Source organism: Alternaria conjuncta, assembly GCF_024043145.1.
Source record: "Alternaria conjuncta strain BMP 0040 chromosome Unknown scaffold_12, whole genome shotgun sequence".
NCBI classification, from domain to species: domain Eukaryota; kingdom Fungi; phylum Ascomycota; class Dothideomycetes; order Pleosporales; family Pleosporaceae; genus Alternaria; species Alternaria conjuncta.
The window spans coordinates 685,037-712,419 of NW_026250101.1; the positions used below are offsets into that span (position 1 = coordinate 685,037).

A 27,383-nucleotide genomic window follows, 5' to 3' on the forward strand; every position below is an offset into this window, starting at 1 on the left:
CGTGCACGATGGGATAATGCGGTATGACGGCGGATTATGTGATAGACGACGTTTGCTTGAGTGCGCGGGTAATGATGCCGTCGCGAGATGTACGTTGCGCATTCGGCGGCTTCACCGCTAGCCTGGACTAATCCAAATCCGGTAAAGACTCGTCAAAGGCCTCCGCCACATCACGTGTGCGTCTTTCCATCAACCAGTCGTTGCGCAAGTCTCCCACCATCTGCCCATCACCGGTCAACATCCGTACGGTCTCGCTTGGCCCTGTTACCGATGGGTAGATGCGCCTATTCAGCCCTGTGCTATGCCTTGCAGAGTCGTGTCAACGCCTCAGCTGAGCGTCGCATTCATCGCATTGGTCTTCCTATGAGGGGTTTGACATTTGCGCCATTTGGATGTGTAGTCGTGAGCCCCAGTTCATAATCCATGCCACGTTCCACGTATTAAGGGTAAGCATGTCAGCAACTCTATCTGGGCGTATGTGAAGCCTCATGGCATATTCTTCTCATTTAGTGTGCAACAACAGCTTTTTACCTCTGCTGCCTTCGGACATCTTTTCTCATCACTCTACGCGGATCAAGTCAACAATTCGAGTTATCGCCAATACATCGTACTCATCGTTGTCAAGATGGGAATGGGAGACTACTCACCTGGCAGCATCTGGTACTATGCACCAAACAAAGCCGCACCCGTAGTCTTCATTATCCTCTTCTCCATCTCCGGAGCGCTACATGCGTGGCAAACAATGTAAACATCTCGACAGTCGCAGTCGTGCACTACTGATATCTCTCAGCAAGCACAAATCCTGGCGAACAACAGTCCTCCTACCGTGGGCTGCTCTTCTGATGATCAGCGGCTTCGCAGTGCGTCTCGCAGGCGCTTACGACACTGACAATCTAGCATACCTCATAGCTTCGACCGTTCTCATCATGTCTGGGCCGCCGGTATACGCGCTCATCAACTACTTCATACTGTCGCGTCTCCTGTACTATATCCCCTACCTGGCCCCTCTTCACCCAGGGCGGGTAGCAACGACCTTCATAGGCCTCGACGGCGTATGCGAGATTCTGATCGGACAGGGTGCATGGCGCATGGCCAACTCCAGCTCTACCGATGCAGAACGTCAACTCGGCTCAGATCTCGTCACCGCATCGCTTTGTCTCCAGGCAGCACTCTTTGGCGCATTTGGCCTCCTCGCTGCACAATTCCATCGACGTGCCAACAAAGCCGGAGTACTCAAGCAGGACTTACGCATCGTACTGTACGTTATGTACGTGAGTGCGAGTATCGTAACAATACGCTGCATCTACCGCCTCGTGGAATACATCCTTGGCTGGGAGTCCTCCATATATCAGAACGAAATCTACTTCTGGATCTTCGAAGCTGTCATCATGTTTCTCAACACCGCTTTACTGAACTTGTGGCATCCGGGTAAACGCTTACCTCCGTCCAACACCGTGTTTCTAGCTCGCGATGGCGTCACCGAGCGCAAGGGACCTGGCTGGGGCGATGATAGACCGTGGATCATTACCATGTTCGACCCTTTTGATATTTGGGGCCTGTTCAAAGGGAGGGACAAGAAGACGCAGTTCTGGGACATGAGTGATGCAGAGTTGGAGGCGGCTAGAGCAGAGAAGAAGAGGAATAAGCGAGGAGTATTCAAGGGCTTGGTCGACCCTTTTCATCTTTGGGGTGAAAGGGGATACGTTGGCAGATATCTCAAGAAAGACAACAGAGGCAGCGCAAATCACCATGAGGATGTGGTACAGCTCCCACACGCCAAGCAGCATAAGTACAGTAGTAAGGATACGAATGATGCAGTCTGAGAAGGGGCGCGGATGATCAGATCTCTAGAACTTTCTCCTTACCCATCTATCGTTCTTCCTGCTATGATTGTCTATCTCGTTCTTTCATCTTACATAGTCCTCAAAGGTTGTCGTAGTGTACAGAACACCCTTTCGTAGGTACAAACGTTGAGGAGTTTTCATCAAACAATCAATCATACTACTATAATTACTCTCTTCCAGGCCCTCCATGGCATGAAGAATATCACACAGACATCGCAGTCAAGGAACTATGCCTAACAAGTTATTCTACGGGCTAATCATTTTCTCAATACTAGTCCTGCTCGCCCCTATCATCTACGTAATCCATAGTTCTCGACCCGGCATGTTCTCAGGGTTATGGAACACGATACGCAACGCATTGGTACGACTTTACACCTACACTCAACAGCGATGGACCCAACGAAGGTCACAAGGACAGCAAAACAGCAACGTTGCAAGTACGTCTCATACACAACCCGCTGACGGCGCGACACAGCTTCTTCCAGCGGCGACTTCATCACAACAGACCTCCAACGCTGGCCCCACCGCAACAGTTCAGACGCCGCCGAGGGATGGCATCGAGCTTGAGCGACGTCCGGATACTGACTACTGATCAGAGCCGTTGCCTTTCGAACCTCCAGTTAGAAATGCGCGGGTACATCATCCACATCCACTAGATCGGATTTCGGAAACAGAGGTGTCTGAGGAACTAGGTAAGTCGTCCACCGTCGATCTTGACATTGAAGATGGCGCAATTTCTAACCTAAGCAGTGAGATGATGCGAATGAGTAGGTGGAGGAAGAGCGTCAAAGTGACGACCTCTTTGGGATGTAGTCTCGGCAAGAGTTGAAGCCGAAAGGGAACGCGTATGGATCTTACAGCATTGAGGCGATTGTACGTAGACATCTTCGACTATTGGCGGAAATACCGAATAGCGGCATAATCAGTCAAAAGTGTTCATGCATGTGATGATGCGCGACTTGCGACTTAGTGATTCCAGGCGTTGAAGCTATTACGCGGCAGGCGCTACGCGTCCTGTCAGGCCCGCGGGTGTCGTCACCATCTAGTCAAACGCGACATCGGTATTCACCGTCACTAACCAGAAGCGATTTTGTGAGAGATGCAATAGACGTTAAAAATTCATGATAATGCTATGCTTCTATGTAAGCAACAGACCTACTTCCAGGTAGGTTGGTGAATATGCAAAACCCTTAACCGAGAGGTTGTAATCCATGCCACTCTTGATAACGCCAACGATGCACGTATGCATTATAGAAAAAGTCATTACGCTGGACAGGTATTAGGAAAATTGTAGTCCGCACATCAGAAGCCGTTGAAGCCCATGAGGATGCCCGCACCAGCGACCGCAGCGCCGCCAACCCATGGGTTTGCAGTTGCGGCCGGCATGGCAGCGCCGGTAGAGGTCAGGATTCCACCGCCACCGGTTATGTTGGGTCCATCGATTCTGGGTCCGCCAGTGCCGACAGCTGCAGTAGACACTGCGTTGGGAACACCTGTAGCGTTGGGTACGCCGTCAGAGCCTTCTTTAATCTCCTGGACGTTTTCTGAGGTGGCGTTGAAATTTGTCTGGGCAAGGGAAATTTCGTTGTTCTCAAGGTCGTAGACAACGTATGCGGATCGTAGGAAAGTATCGCCGAGAACGGCGACAGAGGAGCCCGCGGGCCCAATGCCAAGTATGCAGACGGGCTGTCCACGACTAACGGCAGCAACTATGACAAGCTCGTTGAGTGGGACAGAGATCGTGACACCGGAGAAGTTGAATTCAAGCGAGCCTTCCTGATTCGCAAGGTCGCAGTCGACAGTGGCTGCGCCCTGCGAAGGACGGTACTGGGCGCCGAAGGTCTGGTACAGAGCGCTCGCGACATTATCAGGAAGATACATCAAGGAGGACCCTGAGTCAAGCAGGACCGGTACGTTGGAATCGTTGAAGATAGACCCGTTCTCGCCGTTCTGCCCCATACCAGTTAGAGCGATGATGAATTCGGCATATTGTCCACGCTCTGGGATAATTGGTAGTGTCTGTAGTTCACCCGAGTACTTGTCGGTGTCTACGCCTCCAAAGAGAATGCTTCCGGTCGACGCATCCAGGTCGTTCAGCCATAGCGAGTATGCGTTTGAGTTGATAGTACCGTCGTCCTTTAGCTTTTGAGGCAAGTTGGGGTATGGTTCTAATCCGGCGCGTCCTACGGCAACTTCGTTGATGGTGTAGCCAATTCCGAGAATACCCTCCGGTGAGCTCGACACGTAGCCGATACCGAACTGCAGGTCTTCTACTGTCTGGCCGCCGAGGCGGAAGTTGTCTGTCGCGTAGTCTCCCGATGCGCCTGAGCCGTCCACGTATGAAATGTTGAACGCGCCGTTCACGTAGTTGTATGTCGAAGAGTCGTTCGCGTTGTATGTGCCCGATTCGCCGCACTGGTTGCCGCCTTGGCTACACAGATTCGAGTTCACTGAGTTGACCCAGAGATCGCTGCTGCCGGTATCGATGTGGAGGCGGAAGTTCTGTTCGGGGGTGCCTAAGCTGGCGTTGGCGAAGTAGAGCGTCTCGAGGTTGTCAAGCGTCTGCTGGACAACGTTTTGCCGTCTTCGTAGCTGGTCGTGTGCGACAGGGTTGACATTCCGGCGCTGGGTATCCAGTCGCACTACTCTTGGGTTCTGGAAAAGTCAGCATCGCATTCGACAAAGCTCTGGTGATGCGCACGAGGCGCTGCGGGAGGATTCGCTTCGCAGTGAATCTGGGGTGCCAAGAGTCGCACTTACCTCTCGCGGTGCAAGCCTCACTGCTACAGCCGACGACGCCAATTGCGCCGCCAAGAACGTCGAGTACTTCATGATGTTGTTTCTGAGGAGAGGATCCTAGGGATGTGCGATCGATGTATACCACGGAAGTGAAAGGATCCCTGGTGTGGCTTGGTAAAACCTGACGCACGAGTGGTCGGAGTTGGGTGAGGGCGGCAATGGCCTTGTGTTTGAGATTGCAATTGAAGTCGCAAAAAGCGGAGCGCTGTCCAAGCACAGTGCGAGTAGAGGATGACAAGGGAATAATAGCGACAAAGCAGAAACAAACGAGCTGTGACTAGGAATACAGTCGATGCGAAGTAGAGGCGCAGGCGCGAGGCTTTAGTCGGCGCAGGGGGCGTTCGAGCCTTGTGATGACGACGCGTATGATGAGGTCAAGTCTGGACCTGTAACGGATTCTGTGGCCCTTTAGTGCACCTGCCCACGTAACAAGCATGGGCAGCCGCCGCCATTTCCGGGCCTAAAGTCGCCAGCCAACGGGGCTTGTGTGTGCCTTGCTGGGGGATCCGCAGGGCGTGGCGTTGCCTCGATTACGAGACGATTCGTGTGTATCGCAGAGCCAAGCGCTTGGTGCCGATGCTGGCATCCCTTGCCGCCGTGCGCCGCCTGCGCCTTGTTCGCGCTCCAAGGCTGCACCGACAAGGCCAACATTGCAACGACATTCAGCATTCACAACTTCCTCAGCAAACGTCTGGGGCTGCTTCTACACAACAGCTCGCTGACATGCGTGGACGTGGTAGGTTGCGGACCGCTTCCGTCAGCCGCATACGTCACCCTGTCAACCACCAGGATCCCAGTGTCTTGACGCCGTCGCCATGTCGCAAGCTACTAAAGCAATGCAAATAGCCCGTATGTTAGCGACTGCGGAGCGATCGGGTGGTTTCTTCAGGCGCCCGATGCTCGATGGCTGCGCCTCTCGAAAAAGCCGTTTGGGGCTGAAACCTCAGGACCTGCAGCATCGGTCGGTACCTGAAAGCCCATCTGGCATGCCAACTGAAGATCCCCCGAGAGGATCATTTTGTACTATGCGTTGTACAGGCGTGCAGGACAATATGTGCAAGAACATAGCCTCGATCCGTACCGACGCCAGTGTGTGACCTGGAGAAAAAATCCCGATCTGATCTATCGTGCTACGCAGGTGACGTCGCGTCGGACGAATCTATCTTTAGCGCCAAGGGCATGATATTTCGCTGCCGCGGCTGCGCGTCGATCGTGCCCGGCTCACGTGAGCACTAGTCCCAAGACGGATGACCCGTGAAAGCGCGTTTGCAGAGCATCGCGTGTTTCGCGTCACCCCTCCAAGTCAACCACCACAGCCCAAAATGTCAAAAGCCGAGTCCTCCAAAGCCGCCGCCAGCAATGGCGTCAAACCCAACCCCAATGCGGCCGGTGGTGCAAACTACGAGCTGCCATGGTAATTCACCGCTCGTGGCCTTCGCCAGCTTACTCCGACTAACATCGTCCCAGGGTAGAGAAATACCGTCCGGTCTACCTCGATGATGTCGTCGGCAATACCGAAACCATTGAGCGCCTCAAGATCATCGCCAAAGATGGCAACATGCCCCATATGATCATCTCTGGTATGCCTGGTATCGGCAAAACCACGTCCATCCTCTGTCTCGCACGCCAACTCCTCGGTGATGCCTACAAAGAGGCTGTCCTCGAACTCAACGCCTCGGACGAACGTGGTATAGACGTTGTACGCAACAGGATAAAGGGCTTTGCGCAGAAGAAAGTCACACTTCCTCCGGGCAGGCAAAAGCTAGTCATCCTCGACGAAGCGGACAGCATGACCAGTGGTGCACAACAGGCTCTGAGGAGGACAATGGAGATATACAGTGCAACAACTCGATTTGCATTCGCTTGCAACCAGTCGAACAAGATCATCGAGCCGCTACAATCGAGGTGCGCCATCCTCCGATACGCCCGCCTTACCGATGCGCAAGTCGTGCGCCGCGTCATGCAGATCTGCGAAGCTGAGGACGTGAAATACTCAGACGATGGAATTGCGGCACTGGTATTCTCAGCGGAGGGAGATATGCGACAAGCCATCAACAACCTGCAGTCGACTTTTGCTGGGTTCGGCTTCGTTAATGGCGACAATGTCTTTAGGGTGGTCGACAGCCCGCACCCCATCAAGGTGCAAGCCATGATCAAGGCGTGCCATGAGCAGCGTATCGACGATGCTCTGACATCACTGAAAGAGCTGTGGGATCTGGGATACTCGTGTCACGACATCATCAGCACAATGTTCAAAGTTACAAAGACGATTGACACGCTGAGTGAGCACGCAAAACTGGAATTCATTAAGGTGAGGCTTCGCAACGGGCGGTTTTTACAGAGGCTAACAGCAACCAGGAAATTGGCTTTACCCATATGCGCATTCTTGAAGGCGTACAAACCCTTCTGCAATTGTCTGGCTGTATTGCGCGCTTGTGCAAGATCAATATGCAGCCTCAGCTGTTCGCACTCCCTACGTCGAAATGAAAACGTTCCCTCGAAGCATCTGCAACATTTAGCATGGAGTTTGGCGTTCACATCTGGCGTATGTAGGCCTGTACAGGCATATCCTGGTGCAAACGCTGTTTGACGACCTTGACATCGAAGTTCTGTTTGTCTATCCGCTCCGATTCCCTGTGACTTATTTTGCTACGAAAGGCCTCTAACCACAGTCGGCTTCGATGCCTACATATTGCGAGGCCTCGACCAATTGTTCCACGCGTCGTTTGCACAAACGTGTATCGTGTCCTGTGCTTTCAGCAAACTTCTTTACTACATATCAGCAGGCATAGGAACTCACATTGATGACTTACTACAGTCAGGATCTAGAACTCACTATCCATCCCACGACCATGTCTGAAATGCAAGAAAACCCCACTCCTGCTGACCAATCCTCACCAGCTATCACATCGACCATGTCTGATGTGAAGGAAACCCCAACCGCTCCTGACCAATCCTCATCAGCTATCCCCTCGGTCACGTTTGATGTGATAAGAACCATTCCTGACCTCGACAAATCTCCACTCTCGATCGCCCATACCCCCAAAGAGATGAGGCGACCTCCCCCCATCGACACCACACGTAACTCGACCATCGACATCGCAAAGATCACCCCACCAGGTCAAACCGACAAGTTCCCCAAGGAAGCTCTAGGTACATATACGCCCAAAAACGCACCCGTAACAGACGCCATGATCGAACGCACATACCAAAGCATTCTACGCGGGGACTTCGGCATCGATCTCAACACGTTCAAGCCCGACGAGAACGACCCGGATTACGATGTACGAAGGCACTTGTCGTTGGTGCAGCTGGCGCTATTGGCCACGATGCAGGACGATCACCAGGATAGGATCATCGAGGCCATCCGCGATGATGCTGATGGTAGCATCTTCTGGAAGGGAGCTGGTAGTGAGGATGTCGGGATCGGATGGCGGAAAGATGATGAGGAGTTCAAGGCTGAGATCTGTAGGCAGCGTTGATGAGCGTGATGGGCGATTCTCGTGAAGTCTCTTCTTCGATGGAGGGGAACAGCTGGGGAAGGGCAAGAGATGATAAATTCTTTGGTACTAGGAATAAGCCATGGACGCATCACTAGTCTTCAAGCATACTAGGCATAGTTGATTCATAGTCTCTTTTCATTCGTGATAGTAATGCACACCACTTTGATGTAGCCTAACGCACTGAACACTAAGGCTACATTGGCCTCGGTGACGACAGCACTACTTAGTACCCCGATGTCGTTGCGGGGTAGATAGGCGAAGGGAAAGCCTGAATGATGGACGACGTAATCGGCACGAATGATTGCGTGTGAGTTGCATTCGCAGGACCAGAAGATGTCAAGTTGGCAGTGACCTTCTCCTCGCCAGTCGCGATATCGTAATGGTACAGAGTACGGTTGAAGTATGCCAACGCGGCAACAGCTACAAGTCGAATTAGCAAAGCCCGTCGTCTGCCCAGACTGGCTGGAACGGATGTAGCAAGAAGACTTACGCTGATAATAAGGAATCTCATGACCGGCCTCGTAGACGCGCGCAAAGCTAAAGTTGCCATACTGGCGTACCTCGCCGTATTCCGTACCATCAACCATCATAGGCGCGTAACCTGCGGCACGGAACTCGTCGCTGTGAGTGTACTCCATCGCAAGACTGATGGCTTCACCACCAAACCAGTTGCCTGAATGTGTTAGAAATATCGAATGACCGGTAGGTATCAAAGGACTTACAGATGTAGTCAGCATCGCCATACGCCAGACTAACACGCACATCCTGGCTCAGCAGGTACTCCAGATCGAGCCTGAAGTTGGGGTAGATGAAGTCTCCCGTGTTCTGGAAAGCATAGTAGATGCCATTGCTACCAGAGTAGTTGAGGGTAACGCCTAGGGCGTCCTGGATTTCTGCAAGGTTCAAGTAATCGCCGTAGTTAGAGGGAGGTGTCGGGTCCTCGTACGTGTGACGGATATCGTAGACGCCGCGGCCTGAGTAATAGTAGTACGGAGATTCGACGTTGTCACGGCACATGTCTGCTGCTTCGTTGCAGATCTGCATCTCGCCTGGTGTTAGCTCGGCTTCGGTGATCTTTGCATCGGCGTGGTAGTAGGTGGTGTTGCCTTCGGCGGCGGCTCGGCAGAGGGCGATCTGGTAGAGACATCCGTTGTACATGTTGTTCGCAAACTTGGCGTACGAGTAAACGGTGTCGTTATACGCCTTGATGCCGTAAGTGTTGTTAACAGCGAACTCGGGGTAATGCTCGGCTTGGATGGCCTCGTCAATGATGCCGTTGATTATGCCGAGCGAGTTGAAGTTGAGTGGGTATCCGGGCATGCTTCCGTTCTCGATCTTCAGGTTCTGGTTGTAGAAGTAGCTGAAGAATGCTGGGCCATAGTGACCACCGTACGACTCAGTGAAGAGGTTGAAGTCTCTCGCAGCATCCAGATCTCCAAGCTTGGCATCAAACTTGGGGATGGTGGCCAGGAGGGCTTGGAAAACGTGCTGGATGCATCGAACGTGATTAGCGCAGGTCAAACGCATTCAATGACAGATTTCTACTCACCCACACAGCAACAGCGGCAAGATCCGTAGTATCAATAGTACCAGTGTTCAGCGGTTCGAGCAGAGGCCATCGACCAGTAGCGGGCCATTCGCTAGAGTTGTAGTGGAAGTCTTCGGAGAACGAATTGAAGCTTCCGACACCTTGCTTCTGGTAGCTGAAACCAGTTCCGACAGGTTGCGAGATGTACAGCATGTTCGAGACATTGTTCCAGCTGTACGGGTTGTACACCGCAGTGAGGTTGTCATCGATCATGCAAGGTCCGTTCTCTTCGAATAAACCGATCAGCGAGTCAGATCCCGGACCTCCGTTCAACCACAAGGTAAACGGGTCCGATGCTGGGTCGTTACGAGATTCGAAGAACCAGAAGAACACATGGACCTATATCGCATTAGAAAGAGCGCTTGTATGTATGGGTGAGTTTGATACACACATCAGGCGTCAAATCGACATATCCAGAGTAGCTGTCCACGCCGGGAGTAGTCTCGCAGATACCAGGGTTCTTGTACCGAATAGTGACATTGTTCGGAGCAGTCGCGGTCTTGTAGTCGCTAGTCTCTTTCGGCAAGTACAAGTGGTCGCTCCTCTTAGTCCACTGCTTCTGAGAGACAGCAGCAGCCTGTAGGGCGAGGCTTGAAAGCGCCAACAAAGGCGTGACTACCGACTTGGTAAACATGCTGAGAGCTGCAGACAAATGGCGCAAGAGCAGTGAGAAGAGTGTGAGAGCAACTTACCCTAGCGTATTTAAGCAGTCTTGGAAAAGGCTTGTCAAAGCTTGTCATTATACGCGCGTTGAGGTCACTATCTTGACTTTTGGCGGGGTTGTCGAATGAAATGGGCTCGCGCGTCGGACATGGTTTCGCTCCTGCCTCAACGGGCTTAGGCATTCCGTACAGCACCGGTACCATGCTCTTTAAAGCATGTAATCTCACCAGCCTCGCTCCGCGATGTTTATTGCCGAAGATCAGTTGCTCGGGCCGGCAAAGCTTTTGCAGAACATGTCGTCAGCTTGTAGGGATTGTCGGGTGAGATCACCATATGCGGCCAGAGTGTTCGGATACGCTCACTTGCTCAGTACGGGAACGATTCTTTGACCTTTTGATTTGTAGTCTAGTCTAATTAATCTACATGAATGTGTTTACTAACACAGAGTCCACCTGTGAGATTCTGTCTAATCATCTAGCACCAACGTGCCTTGAACCATTTTTTGGGGTTGAAGAGTGGAGTTATCGAGCCTTTCCGCAACCTTGAACCACATACCCTTTACTGCTCCTCCCAGGTCAAGTTGAAGCGTCCAGGCGCACTCTGATACTCCTTCAGATGTGTTATCACTTCGTCGGCGCTAAGAGCCTCAGAGATGATGCCAGCATTGGTAGGCGCAACGAAACCGCTGGTCACAGCGTTCTTGACCCACTCAATGAGACCACTCCAATAGCCGTCCACGTTGTACACGATGACAGGCATGTCGTGGATGCCTAGCTGGTTCCAGGTGGTAATCTCCATCAGTTCCTCAAATGTTCCGTAGCCACCAGGTAGAGCAACGAAGCCGCCGCCTGGCCCACCCTTGACAACTTCCTGAGCCATCATCTGCTTTCGAGTGTGCATGTCCTTGACAACAGTAGTGCGTCCATATTTGTCTGCGTCGATAGAGTGGCCGTTAGGGTTGGCAAGGTCGTTGTGCTGCTCGAGTTGAGTGAGGGCGCCGGGGATGATGCCGTGGACCGAGTCGGGGCCCGACAGCGAGACGAGGGTTCGTGCTACCTCGCCCATGAGGCCGACAGTGCCGCCGCCGTACACGACCTTGGTGTTGGCCTTGTGGAGAGCATGCGCAAGTTGCCTCGCTGCCTCCATGTGGACTGGCGATGTGCCACTGGAAGCGCCGCAGCTGTATCACAGTTAGCCATTCGCTCCATCAATCGGTTGGCGTCCTCGCTACATACAATACGGCAACCACGGGCTGCTTGGCAGAGCCATTGCTAGCTGTTGCGTTGTTTTCCGCCATGGTTGTTCGGATGGTTGATAGAGATGCTCGGAACGAGGGAACTAGAGTCGGAACGCGGGCTGTCAAAAGTTATTGACGTGTTGAGGAGGGGCGGCGACAGAAGCTTGAGAAGAGCATCTCCAACGAAGGAGGGGTTTAGGCAGCGGTAGCCCCATTATGAGGTCGTCAAGGTGATATTAGGCAGCACCATTCTGCGCAGCATTTCCGTCGACCCATTGCTGCAATCCCTTGGTAAAGGGTAAGCTCCAAAAGGTATGCATTTCGGTGAGGTGCATGAGGTCACCGCCACCTGGGCCGGGAACTCGAGGCCCATGTGGCTAGACCCTGACGCGGGACAGGCACGGGCCCTCGGCGGAACCGCCAATTCCTCGGAAAGTCTCCAGATTATGTGTTCAGACTTCATCGCGAGTTCATCTTCCTTCTCCACCTAACAAGCTGCTCAAGCCGGAATCTAGGTTCCGCACGTTGCCATCATGCCAGAGGCACAAGCAGCCGCCGCGCCGCCCGAGGAGGGCAAGAGTGTAAGTCGCGAACAAGACCCCTCTGCTCCGAGATGATAGCTGACGGCTCCCTGATAGCTCGTCAAGTCCATTGTGCAAAGCGTGGGCCTGTTCCTGCTCATTCAGGGGGGCATGAAGTACTTCATGCCCCAGACTGCCAAACCCGCCCCCGCCGTCAACGATCCCGCGCAAACTGGCTCAGTCGCCGCCGTCAAACCAGCTGGCAATGTCGTGATTCCCGCATGGGAGCAGCGCCCACAATCTCTTGACCCTGGTGCTCAGTACAGCCACATCCCATATGCTGTCGCGCCCATGTGGCCTGCCGGCACTGAGATGGACATCGCCATGTACATCTCCTCGTCCGTCGCAATGCCCCCACTCAAATCGATGCCTAAGGACTCGCTGTTGATTGAGGAGAAGAACTTCAAGTTTGGAGACTACAAGGAGAACAGAGAAATCCATACCGAGTTCAAGGTCCCAAGCGAAGTGCAGCATAATGCTACTCTGCTTGCTCACTTCTACGTTGCGCAGAGTGGCAGCGTGCTCGATCCCACGCAGCCCGGCTACGACAACAGCAAGGCCTACCACTTCATCCGTCCATTGTCCCAATACCAGCCCAAGAAGAAGATCGCGAAGACGAGGAACTTGCTGAGCGATATGCCAGAAAGAGCCGAGGTGGAAACCGAGGAGGAGAAGAATGCGCCAAAGATTGTATCCTCCTACTACCATCCCAACTTCACCGTCTCGCTGATCCCCGACGCGGGTACTTTGCAGTATGCCGCCATGCACCCCGGTCCCAGGCGTTTCATCACACTCGAGGCTACCGGCGCACGAGATGCAAGTGGTCAGAACACCTGGTACTATCCCATCGTATTCACCAACACCTTCTGGCAGCTCAAGAAGCATATGATCGAGCTGAACGATACCGTTACAACCCTTCCGCTCAACGTAAAGCTCAACAACCTCGCCCACTGGAAGTACAATATCTTCGCGGCTGTTGACGAGAACCTCAACGCCAACGCCAGGGCTGCAGCTGCAGGTCAATCTACCCCCGGAGGTGGCGATGGCTCTGAGATGGAGATGTTCAAGGAAATCCTTATCGACAGCAACTCATACCTCCTCGCCATTACCGCGGTCGTCTCCATTTTTCATATGGTCTTCGAGATGCTCGCTTTCAAGAACGATGTCCAGCATTGGCGCAAGAAGAAGGACAATATTGGAACCTCGGTCCGCACCATCGTCGCAAACGTGTTCATGCAAGCCATCATCTTCCTCTACCTCATCGACAACAACGAGAATACATCCTACATGATCCTATTCGGTCAGGGCATGGGCATGGCAATCGAAGCATGGAAGATCACCAAGTCGGTCAACGTGCGCATCCGCCAAACAATGCCTGGCTCCCTGCTCCCCTACACCATCGCATTCGAAGACAAGCACGTCCTGTCCGACACGGAAAAGAAGACAGAAGAATACGACGCCGTCGCATTCCGGTACCTCTACATGGTCGCCGTGCCCCTACTCATTGCCTACGCCATTTACTCGCTCATGTACGAAACCCACAAGTCGTGGTACTCCTTCATCATCACCACGCTCGTCGGTTCCGTCTACGCCTACGGCTTCCTCATGATGGTCCCCGCCCTCTACATCAACTACCGTCTCCAGTCCGTCGCCCACATGCCCGGCCGCGCCATGACATACAAGTTCCTCAACACCTTCATCGACGACCTCTTCGCTTTCACCATCAAGATGCCCACCCTGCATCGTCTGGCCACCCTCCGCGACGACGTCATCTTCTTCGTTTACCTGTTCCAGACGTGGAAGTACAAGGTTGATTACAACCGTGTCAACGAGTTTGGACAGGGTGGCGATGAGGAGGAGGTCGAGGAGAAGGATGCTAACAAGCCGTTGGCTGCTCATCCGGGTGGCGATAAGAGCTTGAAGGTGCCTGATCAGGAGAAGTTGGAGAAGGTGCAGAAGGAGAAGGCGGAGGCTCAGGCGACGGGGAGTCAGAAGAAGAGTGGTGCCACGAAGAGGAAATAGGATCATCCCTGACAGTGAGGCTGTAGGTCTCTTGTACGGACTTGGTACCTTAGTGGTGTTGTATAGTTAAGTTCTATTTATTTACAAGGGATGGTTTTGTGAGTACAGCGCTGATGCGATAGATCGGTTCGTTGCCAGGACTCGGTTTCTTGGCTTGAACCGATCTATCGCATCAGCGCTGTAGCCACAAAATCATTCCGAAGAGACATTGTTGTATTACCACAAATAATAGAAGATTCGCCCTGGTATCCACTGTGCGCCTTTGTTGTTTCATCACCTACAGCGATCTGGCTGGAGTGCAGCTATCGTCGAAGCGCCTGTCTCAACGTTGCCCTTGCTCATCAGGTTCGTTGATTCTTTAAATGGAAAGTGGGCAAAAGAATCATAAAATCTCAGTTTTCATTATGAGGCCAGATCAGGTAGTGCAGCTAAGTAGTACTAAAGATATGCCGCCGAAGCGTGATTGAGAATCACCGTAATCGTACATCGGACTAACCAGACTAGAAAACCTTTTGAACCCCGTCGTTGCCTGACGTATGCCAGTGCTGGATCGGCTGACTCGCATTCGCAGCCACAACGCCTCGCAATGCTTTTGACTGGATAAAGCAGACTGTCCACCATGATTGTGCCTTACCACCATGTCAGGAAAGACTATAACGTATATGTAAAGGATGAAATCCGGAAAGACCAGCATTGGAAACCTGCCATGTCGAGACTAGTCGATCAAAAACTGTTGTGTACAGGAAAGTAATTTAGATCGAGGGGACGGCGCATCTGCTGTGGGAGATGCGATTTACCCCTGTGGGAGTCATGAGAAACCTGGAAGCTGGAATCCGAAGCCCGGAACGGCAGGCGGGACGGCAACACCTTGTTCAGGTCGGGGCGAGATGTGACGTGGGTCGTTGACGGGACGATGATCTTGCTTGCGGAACTTGGCCGGGCCATTGTTGTCAAAACCACCGCGACCACCGTTACCAGCGAACTCGTTGCGACCGAAGTCTGCACGCTCATTGAAGTCATTTCGTTGGTTGAAGTTACCACGTCCACCATGGTCTCCACGTGCGTTGAAGTCACCTCGGTTACCGAAGCCTCCACGACCTCCGCGAGGTACGTCAGTTGGTACACGTCGGCTGATGGCTAGGTTGTGTTAGTCGTGTAATGAGCAAGTCATGGATGTACATACCCTTTGAGGAAACACCTGCACCTATCTCGATGTCCGGCTCCTCGATCACCATACCTCCCTCTAGTGGCCGACCACCTGTTCCACCATGCTCAGCGGTCAAAGCCCACTTGCGATCAGCATCTGTAAGACGAGAGATGGGAACTACACTAATGCCAGTGGTGTAATCACTGCAGTCACGGGGCCCAAAGCCGACACCCCATCGGGTCTAGTACTGTTAGTAAAGGAAAGTAGGCATCAGGAATGACTATCTTACCTGGCGCGCTTTGGACTGTGCAGCGGGATCCTGGAGGGTGTCCATACCTTGCTTGGCGGCAACGGCATCCGGACGGGTCAACATCTTGACGAAAGCGTGTCGCTTATCCTGGTTGACAATACAAGTTTGGACTCTACCAAAACGAGCAAATATGCTCCGGATCTCACCTTCAGTTCCGCCAGCACCACCTACGAATAATGTACGGCTGAGGACTCTGATGTGATCGCGCGGCAAAGTTTCATCCCACTCGATATACTTCGACTGGCCATACGCTGCCCTAGGCGGGCTCGGCTGTCGTCGCGGCGGTGACCGCTGGCGATACTCATTACGATCATTACGACCACCCCTCTGTTTACCACGACCACGACCGCGCTCACCTCGCTCAAAGCGTTGTGCATTGCCCTCGGGACCTGCATTGGGGTCGTAAGTACCATACGTCGGACTTTCCCGCCGATTTGGGTTTGGTGGAGATCTAGGCACGGGCGATCGTCGACGTTGATAGTCGGGCGATCTGCTACGGTCGCGCATTCTACTGTCGTTCAGGTCATATCTGTCTCCCTGGTTACCGTTCTGCGCAGCAGGCTGAACCTGTGGCGGTGTCTGCGCAACAGCCGGGAGCTGCATTGGTGGCATAGGCATTCCGCTATTCTGGGCCATAGCCAGCGTATTCAGTGCCTGTATTGCTTGGTCGGGTTGGATGGAGCCAGCGCTCATAGCCTTTAGAATCTGAGTCACGATCTCATTCGTACCAGCGGGGGGAACAGGCATGTTAGGCTGCCCCATTGCTCCAGCAGGTGGCGGAGGCACGAAACCAGGGGGTGGTGGCGGTACCATGTTCTGTTGAAAAGGAAACGCAGAAGTTGCTGCAGGTGGAGGGTTAGTTTGCCCATTCTGCTGACCGACGCCAGCGAGCGCAGCGAAAAGAGCACCCGGGCCTTGTGGAGGTTGTGGCAGAGCTACAGGGGGTGTTGGCTGTTGGTTAGTGTGCCCGTTGAATACTGGTACTGTGCCGTTACTCTTAGGTGGCTCCGGAGGTGCTGATGCATCTACGTTGACTACGGGTTAGCTAGATGACGCCTGAAAGACGAGTCTTGACCTACTGTTTTGGCCTCCATTCAGCTGCTGCTTGAAGCCGGCGAGCATGTCATGTGGAAAGGTCTGACCGCGCTCCCAGATGTCTAGGAGTTTCGAGATCTTCTCTTTTTGTGTCTCTGGTGCGGATTGGATCAAATTGTGCATCATGGCTGGAAGCACGTCTCGCATCATCTGCACACCCGAAGCATAGGTTCCTTGCGCCGCGTTCTTTGACACAGCCTGGCCAGCCTGTTTAGCCCTCTCAACCCATTGGCGGGCGACTGCATCTACGACGTATAGTACTCCCAGCTTGTGTGTGGCGACGCTGTTCTGGAGCTGTTGGGCGATCTTTTGGACGATTACGGAGTGAGACTATAAGTGAAGGCAGATACTTAGTACGAGGTCCCATGTGCACGGAAGATGTGTAGGAGATCCTGGCGACTGGCATACCTGAATGTTGTCGACGCACAGCTGCGTGATAGCCTTGATCTTGGTGGGCGTGACTCCCGGCGGCTTGAGGGCCTGTAATGACTGCAATTGCGTGCCTAGTTCTTCCATGGCTGCCATAATTAGGTTCAACGGACCAGGCCAAACTTGATGCGAAAGGAAAAGAAGTGTCGGCAACAGCGCGCTATGGGTGGAGCGCGAGGTGAGAGAAGCGAGATGGCAAACGCGCAAGCACCTTACTCGAGCTCGCCAGAGACAGCCGAAGCGGGCAAATCTAAGTAGTACGATGACTGTAGAAGAAAGGTGCAGTTGAGCGAGCTGCGCGCGAGATGCAATGCGCAGTGTGGGGATTGCGCTGACGTGTGTGGTGAGGTGTGTAGGGAGCGAGCTGTGGTGCGATTCAATCTAGGATGCGACGGCGCGCTGAGATTGGAATGCGCGAGGCGTCTTCTTCACTACGAAGTGCGAGCGTCGCAGCGAGCCAGAGTTCAAAGAAGCAGCGGAATAGGTCGCCAGAGTTGGGGCTGGTCTACGTCAAGGGCGCAGCGGCAGGTGAGTAAGACCCGTGTGATGAGTCCAGACAGAGAGAGGGATGGCTGGGTGCGTGCTTGGTGCCGAGTTTGAGAAAACAGCGCTAGCCGCCAACACGTGACGACATGATGGAGACGATCCACCCCAGCCCGGACTGGCATGGCCTGGCAAGCTGGCTGGCCCGACGCTTGCAGCATCTGGAGCCCTGCATTTGTTGACCCAGCGATCGCTCAGCTTTTCTGTACATGTGGCCTCTGAGCTGCGTGGCCCACAGCAGAGACTGTGCCTTGCATACGAGCACCGCCGTTTTGACGTACTCTCTACCCGCTCCAGCAAGCACCAAGACTGTGCCGAGGCGATTGCATGTCCTGTTACATGTCCCAGGCTTAGCACTCCATACTATGGCCTGTATGCTCGGAAACCGGCAGTAGCGGCTGCGTACCTGTCTGCGAAGAAGTGAAATTGAACATGAACATTAACATGAACATGCCGGCATCACGAATTGTTCTTTTTGCCGATAGAAGCCTCGTGCGAGACTACGCTTCACTCGACTCCATTGGCCCTCCACAGCACCGGAACTGAGGGACTTCCGAACGTTGCCCGCGCGGGTAGCATTCCTTTCGCTGCAAGGTTGCGCGACCATGACGACCGTGCGAGCTCCACCGATATTTTCTCGCATCGTCCCGATCGAAGCCTTTTAACTCCCCCCCATCCGCCCGCCCTCTTGTCCTTCCTCACACATCACTACCATGGCTTCTGCTCTAAGACTGTCGAGCGCTCTCCGCGCCGCCGCCCCTCTGCGGACCACAGCCTTCAATGGCCTCCGCTGCTACTCCACCGGCAAGACTCAGGTATGCCACTTATCTCTCGAGAGGCCAAGGCACGCGCTAACCAGGCCAATTGCAGTCGCTGAAGGAGACCTTCGCCAATAAGCTGCCCGGCGAGATCGAGAAGATCAAGAAGCTCCGCAAGTACGTGCTGCCGGCCCCGCGCCCACCCCAGTGCACCGCTGACATCATATCCCAGGGAGCACGGCAACACTGTTGTCGGCGAGGTCACTCTCGACCAGGTCTACGGTGGTGCCCGTGGCATCAAGTCGCTCGTCTGGGAGGGATCTGTCCTCGACTCTGAGGAGGGTATCCGTTTCCGCGGCAAGACCATCCCCGAATGCCAGGAGCTCCTCCCCAAGGCCCCCGGCGGCCAGGAGCCTCTCCCCGAAGGTCTCTTCTGGCTCCTCCTCACCGGCGAGGTCCCCTCCGAGCAGCAGGTCCGCGACCTCTCCGCCGAGTGGGCTGCCCGCTCCGATGTCCCCAAGTTCGTCGAGGAGCTCATCGACCGCTGCCCCAGCGATCTCCACCCCATGGCCCAGTTCTCGCTCGCCGTCACTGCTCTCGAGCACGAGTCCAACTTCGCCAAGGCCTACGCCAAGGGCATGCACAAGTCGCAGTACTGGGAGCACACCTTTGAGGACGCCATGGACCTCATCGCGAAGCTCCCCACCCTCGCCGCCAAGATCTACCGCAACATCTACAAGGACGGCAAGGTTGCTCCCATCCAGAAGGACAAGGACTACTCCTTCAACTTGGCCAACCAGCTCGGTTTCTCCGAGAACAAGGACTTCGTTGAGCTGATGCGCCTGTACCTCACCATCCACACCGACCACGAGGGTGGAAACGTCAGCGCCCACACCACCCACTTGGTTGGTTCCGCTCTCAGCTCTCCCTACCTGTCCCTGGCTGCTGGTCTGAACGGTCTTGCTGGTCCTCTCCACGGACTGGCCAACCAGGAAGTCCTTGTCTGGCTCCAGAAGATGAAGAAGGCTATCGGCAACGACCTCAGCGACCAGGCCATCAAGGACTACCTGTGGTCCACCCTCAAGGCTGGCCAAGTCGTTCCCGGTTACGGCCACGCCGTCCTCCGCAAGACCGACCCCCGCTACGTCTCCCAGCGCGAGTTCGCCCAGAAGCACCTTCCCGACGACCCAATGTTCAAGCTCGTCAGCCAGGTCTACAAGATTGCCCCCGGTGTTCTCACTGAGCACGGCAAGACCAAGAACCCCTACCCCAACGTCGACGCCCACTCCGGTGTCCTCCTCCAGTACTACGGCCTCACTGAGCAGAACTACTACACCGTCCTCTTCGGTGTATCCCGTGCGCTCGGTGTCCTTCCCCAGCTCATCATTGACCGTGCCGTCGGTGCCCCCATTGAGAGGCCCAAGTCTTTCAGCACTGAGGCTTACGCCAAGTTGGTTGGTGCTAAGTTGTAAGCGCGTTACTGCAACGTGCTCTACGGCCAGGAGAATGTGGAGGAATTTGTTTAACATTCAGAGATACCTTGTCCTGTGTAGAATTGCAATGTAAGGATAGGGAATGGGAGCGTTACGGCGCTACATCACTACATTTTAGTGAACGAATTGCTGTATTCTCACGTCTTGATGATCAGAAATCTACGCTCCATGAAGTTCATACTATGTGTCCGTTGCGATGAAGACTGTCGTGGGTGCCTTCGGGCCATTTTCAGGTGTATGAGATTCGCCCAATCGCATCGGTGCAAAAAGCAACGAACGGTGAGATAAGTAACCGGGATATTCGGAGCGTGGGTAGCTTTCGTTGAGCGATGGGGAACCGATGCGGATCGTTGAGCTCTCCAGTGCGACCCGACGCCAATCCGACCCAACAATTCGCTGTGCAGGCGGTGTCCTACATAGTTGTACATGGAATTGCAAAAGCAAACATGAGCATACTTGTAATAGAGAAAGTGAGTTTCGGAGAGTACTTGGAGGCAAAAGCAATGCTAGACCCCTCGCCCGGTACATGGCCGCGGATGGGAAGCAGCTGCGGGACATGGCCCTTCCGCCAAGTGGCCGATAGCCTCAGGGACAACCCCAATTATAGCGCGCCCGGACGGCGGTCAACCAGCAACACAGACCACCTCGCAAGCTTATACCGTTTTTCTATGCATCCCTTTCCTCGCTTTGCTCACACACTTGATACTGCTCACATTTGCGACGGAGCACCCTTTTGCCTTGGTCAGGCCGCATATCTTCGACAAGAGAATCCCAGAGAATGAGCTCCACACCTGCGACGGGCGTCCCCAGCATGGCGAGGAACGGCCCGCCATCGCTCGAGAAGAAGCCGGTCAAGTTTAGCAATCTGTTGCGTGAGTTTGCGTGCTGGTAGAGAGCGGGAGTGTGTGCTGACTGTAGGCGCAGTTGGTGCTGGTCTCAACATGTTTGAGTAAGTAAACATCCCACTTCACCACCAAGATAGCAATTGAAGCTGACTGAAGATGACAGAGTGACAACTCTGGGACAGGTATGCAATTTCAGGCAACCGACTTCGCCGGAAGCACACTAACGACCGATGATAGCCGTTGGAGGTCGTCAAGACTACCATGGCTGCCAACAGGTCTGAAGGCTTCTCGGGAGCCATTGGTCGCATCTGGGCGCGTGGAGGTGTTCTTGGATGTCAGTATGCATTCTACAGTTTCCAGACAACCCCATTAACCATCGTACAGTCTACCAGGGTCTCATTCCATGGGCCTGGATCGAAGCCTCCACCAAAGGAGCCGTCCTTCTCTTCGTCGCTTCCGAAGCCGAATACTACGCCAAGTCATTCGGCGCCCCCGACTTTCTCGCCGGTATCTCTGGTGGTATGACGGGTGGTCTTGCTCAAGCCTATGCCACCATGGGATTCTGCACGTGCATGAAGACGGTCGAGATTACAAAGCACAAGGTCGCAGCCACCGGCGCGAAGCCTCCGGGTACGCTCGAGACATTCATGGGCATCTGGCGCGCGGAGGGTCTCCGTGGTATCAACCGTGGTGTCAACGCCGTCGCGGTGCGCCAGGTCACCAACTGGGGATCCCGCTTCGGTCTGTCTCGTGTTGCGGAAACCGGTATTCGCAAGGTTATGGACAAGCAGCACGGCGAGAAGCTCAGCGTGATTGAGAAGATCACCGCTTCAGCTCTCGGTGGTGGTTTGAGCGCGTGGAACCAGCCTATTGAGGTTATCCGCGTGGAGCTTCAGTCCAAGACTGTTGATCCCAACCGCCCCAAGAACCTGAATGTTGCATCTGCGTTCAAGTACATCTACTCGAACAACGGTATCAAGGGTCTTTACCGTGGCGTTACTCCTAGAATCGGTCTTGGCGTTTGGCAGACGGTCTGCATGGTTGCTCTGGGCGATGTGTAAGTTTTGGCGATGCCGCTCTTTAAACCTCCGCTAACGAATCTCTAGTGCCAAGGAGGCTGTTGAAAAGCTCACTGGCGACAAGGTCACCGCAAAGCATTAGACGGCGTTCGGATACTGGATCTAACGGGGTTGATGTTCTATCAATGATCTATGCAAGTGGTCTGGCATCGGCCGTGGTCTTGGAACGAGAAAGCATGACGAGAGACATATATAACTATGACGTTCATAGCGCTATAAGATTATAATACCGAACAGGCTGAAAGTCTCGTGACATTGAGGCCTATTTTCATCCGCTGGTCCCTTACCACGAACTGTGTGTTGAGTATAACCCGTTTTCCGTGACCAACTTATTTTACGTGCCCGCTTCTTCTTATTATACTTTAGCAGTCACCTTAGTCAAGGCCAAAGATAAACACCCGAGAGTCTACATTAAGATAAAAACATGCAAAGTAGGTGTCCCAACGACAACGTAGGCTCTAGGGTAATTAGATTTTCCCTTGTATGAGGTACAGTGGTGAATGCACTAGCACGTGGTACACGCCCGGGCGTCTAACCGCGGGCCGTACCTACTTAGGTAGGATGGCGCTAGCTCATGTCACAACCAACCATCACCAGCTCTGTCTCTCGCCCACCACACGACACAAACTTCGCATTTTGAACACCACCTTTGGAGCAAGAATGCGGTATTCACCATGTCCCCACACATCGCCTGTATACCAACGGGTGATCACCGCGGAGAAAAACGGGTGAGTTCCAAGTTTGCGATGTTACATGCGTGAGCATGGCGAGAGCCTGCCATGATCTTAGCGCAACCCAGTCATACAGTTCACATTCAGAATATGCCGGCCCATTGATATTCGAATCTCCAATATTGCCGCTGACCCAGCATAGTTCGCCCATGGTGTCGTGCCTCCAGATTTGCGAGATTGGCGTTGCGACTTGACGGGCCTTTCGCATCAACACAACCTCTACTTTCTTGCCTCTGTCGATGAGCTTCATGTCTATCAACCAAGCTTTCCCGATCAGAAATTATCTGACAAGCCTGAGCTTGTGTTGCATCCGCCAAAATCTGGCACTCGTGGGTATGGAATTGACCCATCAAACCCTCACTCTATCTGTCGCATCTTGGTCGACTATGTCGGCAACGAAGAGATGCTTATGCTGGCCTGCGACGATGGCGACGTTATTATATATCGAACTCGAGAGATTCACCGAGCGTTGGAACGGCGCACCAACTTGCAGGAGCCTGCCGATGAGGACGGTGTCCATGTGTTTCTTCGTTCCAATGTTGGTAGAAGTGCATGGGGTCTGGCCGTACAGCGCAGGACTCGCATGATTGCGATCAGTGCGGTAATGACAATCTTTGATCCTCACATACATTCTACCCCTCTGACCTCAACAGAATACTCATCAGATAACGATAATCGCATTTGCGCTCGCTTCCGATAACGAATTGGAAGTCTCAGGCCACGATACCAACCTTGATTTCCCACACAGCAGAAGAGAGAACAATGTTTTTACCCTTCAGGCGACGAATAATGTTCCCGCAGTATCATTCTACGGTGACTCCGGTCGCTGGCTTTTGAGCAGCTGCATTGATGGCAAGACATCGATGTGGGACTTGTACACCAAGCAGGAGGTGGCTACATTCCAGTTAGGCTGGTGCGCAAGCGCAAGCGATCTGTCGAAGCCGCCTCGCTACATATCTCACAGGTTCCTGTGCGACTGTCCGGGCGCGCAAAATGTTCTCCACGGAGCCTGGGGTACTATAGCGTTGGACACGCGATCCGCATACGAGTTACCGTTGGACGAGCACATGAGCGACTTCGTAGATGTCTCCGACCAGAAGAAACGTTTCAAAGTTTCCGAAACTACCTCTCATCAATATCATCCCGACACAAACGACGAAGAGGACAGTACAGATGACGAAGAAATCGAAGTAGTCAGCGAAGCGAACGAGACAGACAACGACGAAGACGATATTGATCCGAATCACCAGCTTCTCGGGATGACCTTTGAGGAGTTGGCTCAATCTGTAAGTGTAGTCGCTACCAAAGAAAAAAATTGAACTGGTGCTTTGCCATCTACATTAGCATACAAGCCACGATGTAACACGATCTCAAGGCAATGTAATTGACAAAGCACCTGTTTACATTTAAAGACACGTTAGGTGACTAACACACAGCGCAGTTTGGTATAAGTGAGACGCTGTTGTCTTCCATTCGACCCGGAACATTGCGCAGCCCTAACAGAGCGCCGTATCGTCTGATTGATGACTTGAGGCCTATCGCAGAACAGATGGGTGGTGGCCCATTCTTAATCTTCACCAAAGAAGACATATTCCTCATCCAAGGCCACCGACCTCTCAAGCCCATCGTCGCGATAAGACGACCGCTACATCCAGGCCGATGGGTAGACTCCCTCATGTCTTGCGACCGACACTGCTTCTTCTCCCAGATACCCGAGCTGGGCATCTTCATAGTCGGATCTCCGGCCGGTCGTGTCGGCGTCTTCAGTCTGTGCTATACTAGAGACGAGAACACTGGGGAGCCGCGGTATGGCTTCAAACTTGAATACCTTCTGCCGTTTCGGTCAGGCAATGAGATGGAGATAGCAGGAGGGCCGAATGAACGGCTGCTTGGTGTAGCTGTCGCGCCTATACAAGGTAGGATGATGATGAATACTTCCGTGTGTATCGTAGGACTCACAGGTATACAGGCATGTTTGATCCTTCAGAAGATATCGAAGTACCGGATCAACGGGGCTTGCTTTCGCTCCAGTCTCGCCGATGGCGCTTGTTGATGTACTACATGGATCATACTGTATTGAGCTTTGAGTTGTCAAAGCGGAGGATGGGCGAGTCGCCAAGCTTGGATGATATGGTCGTTTAACACCTCAATCTAGGGAAATCTAAAAAGGTCTGCAGCGTACATCAATTTGAAAACATGAAAAGTAGGTGACCTAACGTCAATGTAGGCTCCAGGCTTGTTCGGACTCTTGCTTGTTTGGGGTGCTGGTATCGATTGTATGAGCACATGCTACGTACTTTCCCGCTGGGTATCATCCAATGCCCTCGTGGAGCCAAATCAAATTCACATTACGGCCGCTATTCTTCTAGCCTCAGATACACTTCCAGCACCCTTCTGCTAGCTCTAACCGCCAACCTCTCCGTTGTCAAATCCTCGCTTTCCTCATCGTCGTCCGTCTCATCAGCTTCAGTCTGCTCAATCATGCTCTTCAGTTTGTCCGCCGTCACGCCATCAGCTGGTACACCTTTCTTGAGTAACCTCTTCACATTATCCTTGATGCGCGCATCGTTCGTACATAGATACAACGTCTCAAGACGCGCAAAGGGACGCAGATATGGTCCAATAAGCGCATACGAGTCCAGGCCGGAGTACGAGATGACGAGGCGTTGAATATGGGATAGACTGATCGGCGGCAGGATAGAAGACAGCGTTTGCAGACGAAGCGTCTCAGTGGTATTGCAAGCAGCTGTGAATCTCGCACTCAACCAGATGATATCCCTGTCAAAGTTGAAGTAGAACTTCTTCTCATTTTCTTCTCCGCCGATCTTCCGGCCGTGAAAGGAGAATAATGCGGTAAAGTTCTCCGATGTGAAATTAACGAGTTCTCCACCTTCAAGTGCGATACTGAAGTTTCTGGCTTCTTGGTTGGTGGAGAAGAGCGGTGGGAGTGGCGGTATGTAGCGGATGCGCGGGATGTGGTCGATGGTGTTGTAGGTGTGGAGTTCGAGGAAACGGGTTCGCGGGGCGGGAGCGGCGTAGGACCAGATTAGTGCGCGGATGGTGGGAGGGAGGCCGGCGAATGTTGGGGTAGTGGCGGGCGTTTGGGTTGTCGTCTTGATAGGGTTGGGGTTGATGTGCAGATTTACAGTGTCGGTGTCGTTATACTGATCCGACTGGGTGTTGGGAGGCGGTACTGGTGGACTTTTGATGTCGACGCCGCTGTCTTGTGGAGCGTCTTCGCTATCAATGGACATGGCGCACGAGCTTAGGCTGCCAAAGCTTTGACCGGGAGAGTCGGTTGTCATGATAGAATCTTCGGATGGCTCTTTCTTCTTCTTAATACTCATCATAGTCCCGAAGGACCTCTTCAGCGATTCGAGCGCCATCCTTCGCGGTTAAGATTGCAAGTTTTGGTGAGTGTTGTGCTTGTGTGTTGGAGCGGTATCAGAACCGGAAGGCTGTAGGCAGCTAACGGGAGAGCTGTTTGCGTCGGTATCGCGGAGCCAGATGAGCGTTTGTCCGATTTGCGGCGACAGTACGCGAGGCAGCAAACGCATCGGTAACAGCATGTGACTCCAGGGCTTAGGTCGTTATTATAGGCGCACATTACTGGTTTTCTGCCTCTTCTTCATATTCACCTGTGGTGCTGAGTATGCTATAAACGTTAGCCCGAATGTATCCGAGTCGATGTCGGTTCCTTGACTTACTCGAAAGCTGCTATCAGATCATCGCCATCGTACCTACTGACGGTTCTCGGCTGTTTCCAAGGCATTTCATTCGACCTTTTGGCGGCTAGATACTTGTTTGGTGGAGCCATTGGTGTAACGAACAGTTTCACTCCCTCGTAAAGCGACCCATGCACTTTGGCAATGAACTCGTCGAGCGCGTCTTGCGTTAGAAACGATACCCACCATATCCTTTTTCTGTCTCTTGCCAAGTTTACATCAATTGCATCGAGACCCACAGCAAGTAACCCATGATGGGGAGCGCAGAAATCCGCTAAACCGTTTGGTGTTTGCAAAGGCAGTTTACTTCCATCCCACGCGGTAATACGCGCATTTCGTTTCCCACTATATTCATCATGCTTCTTGTGTGGGAGACGTGATAAGCGGCAAATGCTCGGTTCGGGGAGTTCATGCAAAACCCTTCCAGAAAAGAGTGCGGAAAGAACGGCCAGGAATTTGACGGCATCGGCAGCCGCCCCATGTTTCTCATGCCTGGATCGCCATCCACTTATTTTCAGAGCTTTCATGATTCGATCTAGACTGGGCTGACGATATCGAGGAAGTAATTTGTCGGGTTCGGCGGTCATGCTCTTGTAGGAATCAGCGACAAGCTCTTGTATATCGCACCAAGAAGTGAACAGTGCTGCGATGGCCGGGCATTCATCGCTAATCCATTTGAATTCCCTCTGCATGCCAAAACCAACCAATATAAGTTCGCCTTGGATGGAGGACAAGAAATTGTATAGTCTTGCGCCAGCAGTTTCCCTGGTCTCGTCGGTCATGGTTCCAACAAAAGGCCCGTATCGTCGTTCTCGTATGCGAATGGTAAATGCCTCGATATCGTTTTGATTCCAGAAGCAATACATAGACGAGGAGAAGCGAAGTGGCTTTGAACTAGGTCGTAGTACCGCGACTCCAAGCTCACTCGCCTCTGAACCACGCTGGTGGACTCCTTCTATATCGAATGCTACCACCGTGGCTTCAGCAAGGC

At 53.2% G+C, this 27,383-nt stretch overlaps 11 protein-coding genes across 11 annotated transcripts; 6 read left to right on the forward strand and 5 right to left on the reverse strand.

The window, feature by feature from the left end:
- Positions 1-3,146: 3,146 nt before the first annotated feature.
- Positions 3,147-4,676, reverse strand: J4E85_008178 (uncharacterized protein; the record flags this gene model as incomplete). Its single annotated transcript, XM_051472405.1, has 2 exons — positions 3,147-4,499; positions 4,605-4,676. The coding sequence occupies 2 exons, from the start codon at positions 4,674-4,676 to the stop codon at positions 3,147-3,149; spliced, it is 1,425 nt and encodes a 474-aa protein (XP_051323870.1).
- A 1,289-nt stretch (positions 4,677-5,965) lies between these two features.
- On the forward strand, positions 5,966-7,130 carry RFC4 (replication factor C subunit 4; the record flags this gene model as incomplete). The annotated part of the gene is made up of 3 exons (XM_051472406.1): positions 5,966-6,057; positions 6,111-6,954; positions 7,002-7,130. The coding sequence occupies 3 exons, from the start codon at positions 5,966-5,968 to the stop codon at positions 7,128-7,130; spliced, it is 1,065 nt and encodes a 354-aa protein (XP_051323871.1).
- Positions 7,131-7,495: 365 nt separating this feature from the next.
- On the forward strand, positions 7,496-8,125 carry J4E85_008180 (uncharacterized protein; the record flags this gene model as incomplete). Its single annotated transcript, XM_051472407.1, has 1 exon — positions 7,496-8,125. One exon carries the CDS (start codon positions 7,496-7,498, stop codon positions 8,123-8,125), a length of 630 nt encoding a protein of 209 aa, XP_051323872.1.
- A 244-nt stretch (positions 8,126-8,369) lies between these two features.
- On the reverse strand, positions 8,370-10,368 carry J4E85_008181 (uncharacterized protein; the record flags this gene model as incomplete). The annotated part of the gene is made up of 5 exons (XM_051472408.1): positions 8,370-8,566; positions 8,637-8,819; positions 8,869-9,634; positions 9,696-10,073; positions 10,126-10,368. The coding sequence occupies 5 exons, from the start codon at positions 10,366-10,368 to the stop codon at positions 8,370-8,372; spliced, it is 1,767 nt and encodes a 588-aa protein (XP_051323873.1).
- Positions 10,369-10,955: 587 nt separating this feature from the next.
- Positions 10,956-11,694, reverse strand: J4E85_008182 (uncharacterized protein; the record flags this gene model as incomplete). Its single annotated transcript, XM_051472409.1, has 2 exons — positions 10,956-11,577; positions 11,633-11,694. 2 exons carry the CDS (start codon positions 11,692-11,694, stop codon positions 10,956-10,958), a joined length of 684 nt encoding a protein of 227 aa, XP_051323874.1.
- A 473-nt stretch (positions 11,695-12,167) lies between these two features.
- Positions 12,168-14,237, forward strand: J4E85_008183 (uncharacterized protein; the record flags this gene model as incomplete). Its single annotated transcript, XM_051472410.1, has 2 exons — positions 12,168-12,215; positions 12,273-14,237. The coding sequence occupies 2 exons, from the start codon at positions 12,168-12,170 to the stop codon at positions 14,235-14,237; spliced, it is 2,013 nt and encodes a 670-aa protein (XP_051323875.1).
- Positions 14,238-15,045: 808 nt separating this feature from the next.
- J4E85_008184 (uncharacterized protein) lies at positions 15,046-17,305 on the reverse strand (the record flags this gene model as incomplete). Its single annotated transcript, XM_051472411.1, has 5 exons — positions 15,046-15,374; positions 15,421-15,625; positions 15,674-16,719; positions 16,774-17,119; positions 17,198-17,305. The coding sequence occupies 5 exons, from the start codon at positions 17,303-17,305 to the stop codon at positions 15,046-15,048; spliced, it is 2,034 nt and encodes a 677-aa protein (XP_051323876.1).
- A 1,169-nt stretch (positions 17,306-18,474) lies between these two features.
- J4E85_008185 (uncharacterized protein) lies at positions 18,475-19,991 on the forward strand (the record flags this gene model as incomplete). The annotated part of the gene is made up of 3 exons (XM_051472412.1): positions 18,475-18,576; positions 18,632-18,696; positions 18,752-19,991. The coding sequence occupies 3 exons, from the start codon at positions 18,475-18,477 to the stop codon at positions 19,989-19,991; spliced, it is 1,407 nt and encodes a 468-aa protein (XP_051323877.1).
- An 832-nt stretch (positions 19,992-20,823) lies between these two features.
- YHM2 (Mitochondrial DNA replication protein yhm2) lies at positions 20,824-22,018 on the forward strand (the record flags this gene model as incomplete). The annotated part of the gene is made up of 6 exons (XM_051472413.1): positions 20,824-20,884; positions 20,937-20,961; positions 21,021-21,039; positions 21,095-21,191; positions 21,242-21,914; positions 21,964-22,018. 6 exons carry the CDS (start codon positions 20,824-20,826, stop codon positions 22,016-22,018), a joined length of 930 nt encoding a protein of 309 aa, XP_051323878.1.
- Positions 22,019-23,530: 1,512 nt separating this feature from the next.
- On the forward strand, positions 23,531-24,809 carry J4E85_008187 (uncharacterized protein; the record flags this gene model as incomplete). The annotated part of the gene is made up of 3 exons (XM_051472414.1): positions 23,531-23,953; positions 24,109-24,583; positions 24,637-24,809. The coding sequence occupies 3 exons, from the start codon at positions 23,531-23,533 to the stop codon at positions 24,807-24,809; spliced, it is 1,071 nt and encodes a 356-aa protein (XP_051323879.1).
- A 215-nt stretch (positions 24,810-25,024) lies between these two features.
- J4E85_008188 (uncharacterized protein) lies at positions 25,025-26,053 on the reverse strand (the record flags this gene model as incomplete). The annotated part of the gene is made up of 1 exon (XM_051472415.1): positions 25,025-26,053. The coding sequence occupies one exon, from the start codon at positions 26,051-26,053 to the stop codon at positions 25,025-25,027; it is 1,029 nt and encodes a 342-aa protein (XP_051323880.1).
- Between the last annotated feature and the right edge of the window lie 1,330 nt (positions 26,054-27,383).